This window comes from Lucilia sericata, unplaced genomic scaffold, assembly GCF_015586225.1.
Source record: "Lucilia sericata isolate MDLA Ls3-8-SP2 unplaced genomic scaffold, ASM1558622v1 Contig001555F_arrow, whole genome shotgun sequence".
Classification (NCBI taxonomy): Eukaryota; Metazoa; Arthropoda; class Insecta; order Diptera; family Calliphoridae; genus Lucilia; species Lucilia sericata.
Window position 1 is genome coordinate 10001 of NW_023995478.1, and position 10051 is coordinate 20051.

The following is a 10051-nucleotide window of genomic DNA, read 5'->3' on the forward strand; positions in this document are numbered from 1 at the left end:
AGTTGAAGAACCAAATGATAATAGTTTGCATGCTGTGGCGAATTCTCCGATTCAGAGAAGATCGCACTCAATTTCGAGCTCACAGCGGTCATATAATACAGAATGGCGGTATAACCGTAGGTTAGATCCTGTATTCCGACTGCAAGAACAAACTAGAAACACTCGGGAACACCAAGTTAGACGTTCTGTCGCAGCATATAGAGAAGAGGAGCAAACTCGAAATACAGCCGAACATCAAGTTCGACGAACTGATCCAACTTATCGAGAAGAGGAGCAAACTCGAAATACAGCCGAACATCAAGTTCGAAGGGCTGATTCTGAATATCGGCAAGCGGAGCAGTTGCGTGATACGCTTAGCCATCAGAATAGACGCAGTGATCCCGTATATAGGACCGGAGAACAACTCCGTAATACATTCGAACATCATGAAAGGCGTTCTGATCCAGCTTATCGAGAAGAGGAGCAAACTCGAAATACAGCCGAACATCAAGTACGACGGGCTGATTCTGAATATCGGCAAGTGGAACAGTTGCGTGATATGCTTAGTCATCAGAGTAGACGCAGTGATCCCACCTATAGGACCGGAGAACAATTCCGTAATACAATCGAACATCATGTAAGACGTTCTGATCCAACTTATCGAGAAGAGGAGCAAACTCGAAATACAGTCGAACATCAACTGCGACGGGCTGATTCTGAATATCGGCAAGTGGAACAGTTGCGTGATACGCTTAGCCATCGGAGTAGACGCAGTGATCCCATATACAGAATAGAAGAACAATTCCGTAATACTGTCGAACATCAAGTAAGACGTTCTATTGCAGAGTACCGAGAAGAGGAGCAGACTCGGAATACAGCCGAACATCAACTCAGACGAGCTGATTCTGAATATCGCCAATCGGAGCAGCAGCGTGATACGCTTAGTCATCATACAAGGCGTAATGATCCACATTATCGTGCATCTGAACAAGCAGTTAATACATTACGTCGTTCCCTTCGAAGACAAAATCTACAATATAGAACTATTGAACAACAACAAAATAACATACAAAGGCAGTTGAGAAGAAGGATACAGCGACAAAATCTACAAGATATTCAACGTAGTGGAAACGAAAGAGTTCTTCGTCATAGAGATGTTAATTTAAATAGAGAGAGGGAACGCAATCGACAGGCTGAACGGATAAGAACACAGCGAGAGAATTTATCTGAGGAAGATGTGGAGGAAAATCGAAGATTAACTACAATAAATCGCAACACGTTACGATTCAACAGGTACAACGATACTATCAAGCAAGGACCAACCATAATATGTACCTGTTGCGGAGGATTATGGTTTCCACACCAGGTAGATGAATTATCACGGGATCGAATTAATGTAAGTACAGAATTTATTAATGATGTTTTTTGTCTTTCCGAAAGGTTTCCGTCTGAAAACAATAGTTTTGTTTTTTGCAAAACCTGTAGCAGGTCAATAAAGAATAAACGAAGGCCAAATATACGTCTATCAAATGGCCTTGATTATCCAGAGATACCAGATTGTCTCAAGGACTTAACGTCTATCGAAGAACGGCTTGTAACTGCCAGACTTCCATTTATGATAATCATAGCCCTTGGATTTGAAAGACAAAGCGCAATACGGGGTGCTGTTGTAAATGTTCCTGTTTCTGTAAATGAAACAGTTACAGCTCTTCCTAGAACATTCGACCAAGCTAATGTAATTCAGCTTCATTTAAGGCGCCGTCTTGAATATCAGCATGATTATATGACTGAAACAATTAGACCAGCTAAAGTAATTGAGGCCGCCAGGTATTTGATTACCACCGAATTGTATATCAAACATGGTATACATATCGATGATAATTGGTTTAGTAGTTTTGATTCACAAAATGTTGTACCATTTTTTGCTGACCGACGGGATGAAAATATTATTAGAAATATCTTCAACCATCAGACTATTAGCGGCAATAATGATAACAATATTGATGAATTTGATATGGAAAACCTGAATCCTGGTGGCCAACAAACATTACTTGATAATGTTCCTGTAGAAAATATTCCACTGCAGAGAGTAATTATTGCGCCTGGGGAGGGACAGCGTCCTCTTGATATGGTAGTGGATGAAGATTCCGAGGAACTCGCATTCGTTACTATTTATGGAGGAAAGAAAAGAACGTGTCCAGAAACATACAGTAAAATTGTTCGGTCAGAATTACGAAGATATGACAGACGAGCTTGTAGAATAGATAAGCTACTCTACAGTTACAAAAAACTTGAGCTTTTGTCAATAAAGAGTGCTATGTCCATCGCTTTACGCAAGCATGTTAGATCGACAAATGTCACGGCGGGTAATGCCCTTAACGATGCATTCATGAATAACCTTATACAACACGATGATGGATATCGTATTTTAAAAGGTGTGCGATCTTCTCCAGCTCACTGGGAAGCTGAAAAAAAGAAAGCAGTGGCAATGATTCGACAATTTGGCCTTCCTACCTTTTTTATTACACTTTCTGCAGCAGAAACAAAATGGATTGAACTGTTGGTTATTTTATCAAAAACGGTTGATAATGTTGAAATAACTGAGGATGATGCTAACAACCTAACTTTTGCCGAAAAGGCCAGACTTATTCGCAGTGATTCCATAACTTGTGCCCGTTATTTTGATTTTAGGTTTCGACAACTTTTTGCCCTTTTCAAGATGAGTAATGGAGTTTTTGATCACCATCCCGTGGAAAAATATTACTGGAGAGTTGAGTTTCAGCAGAGAGGATCTCCACATATCCATGGTATGTATTGGTTAAAAGATGCTCCAAAAATTGACCTTAACGATCAGTCTACTTTTCCCGCCGTAGTTGCGTTTATTGACAAATATATAAGCACAAATGGTAGCGATCCATGTGTTGCCCAATATATTGATTATCAAAAACACAACCATAATCGGTCTTGTACTAGGGAATATAGGGGAGAAAGAATTTGCCGGTATGGTATTCCATATCCACCAATGCCTCAAACGGAGATTCTTACTCCTCTTCCAGAAAGCTTTGAATGTATAGATCAATATAAGGATTTATATGCCAAAATTCAAAGCCTTCTAAATTCTAATTTAAGTGGTGAAGAAATATCCAATTTAAATGACTTTGAATGCTTCTTAAACAGTGCTCACATTAATATGTCATATGAGGAATACAAATTGGCTTTGCGTTCATCTCTTAAGAAGCCTAGAATTTTTTTACGTAGAAGGTTCGAGGACAAAATGCTAAACGCGTATAATCCCACAATACTGCCATTGCATAGAGCAAATATGGATATTCAATTTATATTGGATGCATATGCATGTTGCAGCTATATTGTTAATTATATTAACAAATCCAATCGGGGAATTTCCAGAATTTTACGCGAAGCAGTTGATGAAATTAGAGGAGGGAATTTTTCTATTAAGCAAAAACTTCAACATATTGGACATAAGTTTATTTCAGGAACTGAAATTTCTGCACAAGAAGCAACTTATTGTTGTTTGGGAATGCACCTTTCGGAAAGCAGTAATGCGGATATATATATAAATACAGGTAGACCCGAAGAACGAGTATTGATTCTAAGGTCACGCGATCAGCTACAAAACTTGCCACCAGACTCTACAGATGTGTACGTAACAAGTCTTTTGGACCATTACGTTCAGAGACCTGATGAGTTAGATTCACTGTGCTTGGCAGATTTTGCAGCTTTTTATAAGTTTTCACGAACCGCAAGAAATATACAAAATGATGAAACTTATAATGAGCACGAAGACCACGAAGAAAACGAGTTATCTGGAAGATTTCTGAGATTAAAAGATAATAGCGGATTCATCAAAAAGAAAACGAAGCCAAATGTTATCAGATATAGGCATTATAATGCAAATACTCATCGAAGTGATTACTTTAGAGAATTGGTAATGTTATACCATCCCTGGCGAAATGAAGAAATCGATATTTTGCAAAATGATAACGAAGGCTTTTGTAGTATTCACAAGGATTCCATTGAATCAAACCGGAAAAGGTATGATGTTTTTGAAGAAAGGGAACTTCAAAACGTTCTTGAAAATCTAAGGCATGAAACCGAATCCGACAGTAATGGCAACGAAGATAATGATAATACAGCTATTGATAACGAGTTTAGAGTTCTGGGTGTACCTGAAATAAATCCAGATATTAATGTTCTTAACATACCCGAAAACGAACCAACTGAGGAATCTTCGGAAGGTTGTATTCGTTTGATTAAACTTCCGCCACTTATACCAGAAAACGATTTGTTAACAATGGTGAGATCATTGAACAATAAACAAAAGCTTTATTTATCCCATTTGTTACATAACATTAAATTGGGACATTCATTTTACGAATTTGTTGGAGGTGGTGCTGGAGTCGGTAAAAGTAGATTAATATCTGCTATATATCAATCTTTAAATTACAGACTAAATTTTATTCCTGGTACGGATCCCAGTTTGATAAAAGTATTGCTTTGTGCACCTACTGGAAAGGCAGCATTTGGCATTGGTGGAGCTACACTTCATTCAATGTTTTCACTGCCAATAAATCAGTCTGCGGCAGAGCTTAGACCTTTAAGCAGTGATACAGCTAATGCTTTGTATTCAAAATTTTTAAACTTAAAGCTCCTAATCATAGATGAAATATCTATGGTAGGATCAAAAATGCTCAGGTATCTCGACGCAAGACTGAAGCAAGTATTTAAATCGACTGCACCATTTGGAGGAATTTCTCTGGTAGTGTTTGGGGATTTGAGGCAACTTCCGCCTGTAGGAGATAGTTGGATATTTTCTGCACCATCAAATGATCCTTATAGTGTTATATATGGGTCTACATTATGGGACATGTTTAAATATTTTGAACTAAATGAAATAATGCGTCAGAGAGAAGATCAAGCATTTGCAAGAGCTCTTAATAATATGGCTTGCGGAAAAATGTCTGAACAAGACGTCTCTTTGATGAAATCGCGGGAAGTTCTTGAGTCAAATGTTCCAGCCGAAGCAATACATTTACTATGCACAAATGCTGAAGTTGATAACTGGAATGCTATTAAACTCAATAGTATAACTACAGAAGAATCAATTTCTTATGCCGATGACCAAGTAAAATCAGTGGGATTATCCAGAGAAAATAGAGCTAGTATTTTGGAAAATGTTAAAGTTTTCAAAACATCCGAGACACAAGGACTTCGGTATGATTTGAAATTAAAGACAACTGCAAAGTATATGGTTACAGTAAATATTAACACTAGTGATGGCTTAGTCAATGGAGCAACAGGGCAACTCATGCAAATTGACTTTGATAACAATCACAAACCATTTACATTGTGGATTAAATTTTCTGATACTTCTATTGGTGTTTTGGCTCGGTTACAAAGACGACATCCAAATGAAGCTTTATGGACACCTATAGAAATGTTAGTACGGTCCTTCCAATATAAACGGAACGAAAATGTGAACATTGACCGTAAACAGTTTCCAGTTGTACCAGCTGAAGGTATAACTATCCATAAAAGCCAAGGAGCAACATATGAAAGCGTAGCTGTTCATTTAAAATCAGGCATGAAACGCTCTGCTTTATATGTTGCATGTAGTCGAGCAAAAAGTGCTTCGGGACTTTATTTAATTGGAAAGTTCCCATCTAATTTACCTAAAGTGACAAATAATGACTTAGTCCAAATGGAGATGAATAATCTTCAAAATAGTAAAAAACTAACAACAAATTTTGATTTTTTGATTGATAGAAGATTAAATATAACTTATCATAATGTTCAAAGCTTACATGCTCATATTGAAGATGTTCGTTGTGATAAGTTGATGTTGCAGTCGGATATCCTTTGTTTTGTTGAGACTTGGACTTTAAGTCATGAAAACTATGATATTCCTGGTTTTAGCATTTTACCTAGAATGCGATTAGATTCAAATGAAAACGCAAATAGACGATGCAAACGTGGAATTATCGTTTACGTGAAAAATGAACTTGCAAATTCTATACAATATTGCTATAGTAAACAAGCTCACATTGCAAATAAAACATTCGAATTTATTATATTTAAGTGCCAGGATTTTAACATTACCGTTTTGTATAGAAATAAAAACTACCCTGCTGGATCTGTAATTAGAGAGTTAAACGAGTTGTTTTCCCAAAGTAACTATTTTAATGACAAATCCATTATAATTGGAGATTTAAATATTTGCCGAAGAAACAGTTGCAGCGAGTTAGAAAGACAACTAAGGGATAAAGGTTTTAACTCTCTAAATTCGACGAGCACTACAAAAAGTGCAACACAAATTGATTGGTGTTTTTCAAATTTAGACGAAAGCACGATTAGTGCTAAAACATATGAAACTATCCATAGTTACCATGACGCAATATGTGTTAGCATATTAAGGTAGATTATAAATAATATTTTCATATGTTTTAAAAATTCTGAAAATAATTGTATATATTTACTTATGTAGATTTATAAATAAATAAAAATTTATTAAAATATGTAAAAATTAATTTATTAATTATGTTATTATTTTAAATATTTGATCTGTCTCAATTATTTTAAAGTAAGTAATAATTAATATTTTCGTCCACAATAATTATATATGTATTTCGTAAAACGGTATTTACGATCATGTTATAATATGGATGATATACATAAGCAAATGAATTTATAGAAATTATAAACATATTTCGAATATATTTATGTATTTCAAATTGAATTTACTTTTCTTTCTAATAACTTAGAAACGACAAAGTTCAACAATTGCTTATTTATTTACAGACATCGAATATGTGAAATACCATATTTACTCTCCCTTGGAATAAGCCGTGGCGTGGCGGGAGGGCTTAAGTACTTCTTAATTTATTAAAAATTTAGAATGAAACTAATTATTCCGTGAAATAAACTGTGGTGTAGGGTATTATATGGTCGGGCTTGACCGACTATAACTTTCTTACTTGTTTTATTATGGATCATTTCAAACTCATATGTGGGTACTTGTGTTTGTGTTCGCTTTGATGAAGTTTATCCATAAAACGTAAATGTACTTAAAGATTTTAAGTACTTGAAAGATTCTAAAGGTGGGGAGTAGGTATTTATATGTATTTGTGTTTAGTTTACTATTTCGATACATGTATTATTAAGCTACTTTTTACAAAAATTTTATGTTTTATAATTTCTAAGAATTTTATGTCTTTTTTAAGTATTTAATTTAAAGAAATTGGCATTTGGTAATAAAAAGAGATGTTCGCTTATTTATTTCAAAGAAGTCGTTATTAATTTAATAGTTGGTAGCAATAGTAGTTAGGTAGTAGTACATAATAGTGAATGACGTAGTAGTTAGTGTGTTTAATATTTTTAGTTCAGATCAGAATTAGCAAAAGACGCATAAATAGCTTCAGTATTTTAAGAATTCATTGTATTATCGTTTTATAAACATTATAAAAAAAATTATTTTGATTTAATATCAAATGACAATAAATTGCAAAAACTGTTATTCAATTCGAGTAAATTTGATAAGTATCAAGGAAAAAGGAAACATCAACCAATAAAAATAGAATAAAAATTGTCAATTTGCTTCAACAAATATAAAATGTTTATGATTTTTATGAAAAATAATTTAAAATTTCCATATAATTGCCATAAATATTACAATGGACATGTTGTAGATAATAATTTGTTGATTGACCAAAACAACTGCAATAAAAGTTTTAAAAATAACTTTTAATAACTTCTATTTAAATGATCAATTTATTTTGTTTATATAAAAAAATAATTTTTGTAATTTGATTTTTTTCATGATTTAAACTGTTATTATTTGGTTTTTCAATAAAAATAAAAACATTTTTATGACCTTAGGAAACATATTTGGTTAAAATGTTCGTTCGAATTGTGTTAAAAATTTAAATTAGAAATGCAATACGATATCGATCGAAATCTCAAGAGAATGTAAATGGAGATTTCGATCGATATCGTATGCCATAATTTGGACCCTAATTAGTGAGAATACCGAAGTTCAACCCATTCTGACAAATCTATGAACGCCAAAAGAATTGGATATTCGGATAGATCGCCGATAAGATACTGAGAAAAAATCTGTACAGAAATCATTGACTAATGCATCTAGCATGGTTTTCAAATTTACAGTGGCCAGTAACAATCGATACTAGCTTACCTAGCTGTGGTCTTTGGAGACCAAGGAGATATTTATACCTGCATGGATCTATTGAGCACTCATGTTCACGCGACCATCGGTCATGAGCAATAGAGTAGCACTTTTCAATAACCTAACTCTTTATTACAAGAAATGGAATACCACTGAAATGATCTATTTCCAGTCCGCTAAGCTAAGGTGTTAGCAACATTCCTTAGCCAACTCGACACCCTCTTTATCGCTGATATTTCAGCTTGAAGGATACTGCAGACATCATTGAGTCGAAAGGAGATTTTAGACTATGGATTAGACTATAGATTAGACTACACACTACACTATAGACTAGACAATAATATATACTAGAGAATAGACTAGACTATAGACTAGAGAATAGACTAGAGCATAGACTAGACTACAGACCAGAATATAGACTAGACTATAGACTAGAGAAAAGACTAGAGTATAGACTAGACAATAGACGAGACTATTTCCTAGACTATAGACTAGACTGTAGAGTAGAATATTGACTAAACTATAGACTAGACTATAGAGTAGACTATAGACTAGACTACAGACTAGACTGTAGACTAGACTATACACTTGACTATAGACTAGACTATAGACTAGACTATAGACTATAGACTAGACTATAGACTAGACTATAGACTAGACTATAGACTAGACTATAGACTAGACTATAGACTAGACTATAGACTAGACTATAGACTAGACTATAGACTAGACTATAGACTAGACTATAGACTAGACTATACACTAGACTATAGACTAGACTATAGACTACACTATAGACTAGACTATAGACTAGACTATAGACTAGACTATAGACTAGACTATAGACTAGACTATAGACTAGACTATAGACTAGACTATAGACTAGACTATAGACTAGACTATAGACTAGACTATAGACTAGACTATAGACTAGACTATAGACTAGACTATAGACTAGACTATAGACTAGACTATAGACTAGACTATAGACTAGATTATAGACTAGACTATAGACTAGACTATAGACTAGACTAGACTATAGACTAGACTATAGACTAGACTATAGACTAGACTATAGACTAGACTATAGACTAGACTATAGACTAGACAATAGACTAGACTATACACTAGACTATACACTTGACTATAGACTAGACTATAGACTAGGCTATAGCTAGACTATAGACTAGCTATAGACTAGACTATAGACTAGACTATAGACTAGACTATAGACTAGACTATAGACTAGACTATAGACTAGACTATAGACTAGACTATAGACTAGACTATAGACTAGACTATAGACTAGACTATAGACTAGACTATAGACTAGACTATAGACTAGACTATAGACTAGACTATAGACTAGACTATAGACTAGACTATAGACTAGACTATAGACTAGACTATAGACTAGACTATAGACTAGACTATAGACTAGACTATAGACTAGACTATAGACTAGACTATAGACTAGACTATAGACTAGACTATAGACTAGACTATAGACTAGACTATAGACTAGACTATAGACTAGACTATAGACTAGACTATAGACTAGACTATAGACTAGACTATAGACTAGACTATAGACTAGACTATAGACTAGACTATAGACTAGACTATAGACTAGACTATAGACTAGACTATAGACTAGACTATAGACTAGACTATAGACTAGACTATAGACTAGACTATAGACTAGACTATAGACTAGACTATAGACTAGACTATAGACTAGACTATAGACTAGACTATAGACCTAGACTATAGACTAGACTATAGACTAGACTATAGACTAGACTATAGACTAGACTATAGACTAGACTAAGACTAGACTATAGACTAGATAGACTAGACTATAGACTA

General features: G+C 34.4%; 1 protein-coding gene across 1 annotated transcript in view; it reads left to right on the top strand.

The window, feature by feature from the left end:
* Nucleotides 1-6418, top strand: part of LOC119611896 — a 6492-nt gene extending 74 nt beyond the window's left edge. Inside the window, exon 1 of the mRNA XM_037967604.1 lies at nt 1-6418. This exon is cut by the window's left edge and continues 74 nt beyond it. Within this exon, the coding sequence (XP_037823532.1) occupies nt 1-6418 (6418 nt within the window).
* Nucleotides 6419-10051: the final 3633 nt, after the last annotated feature.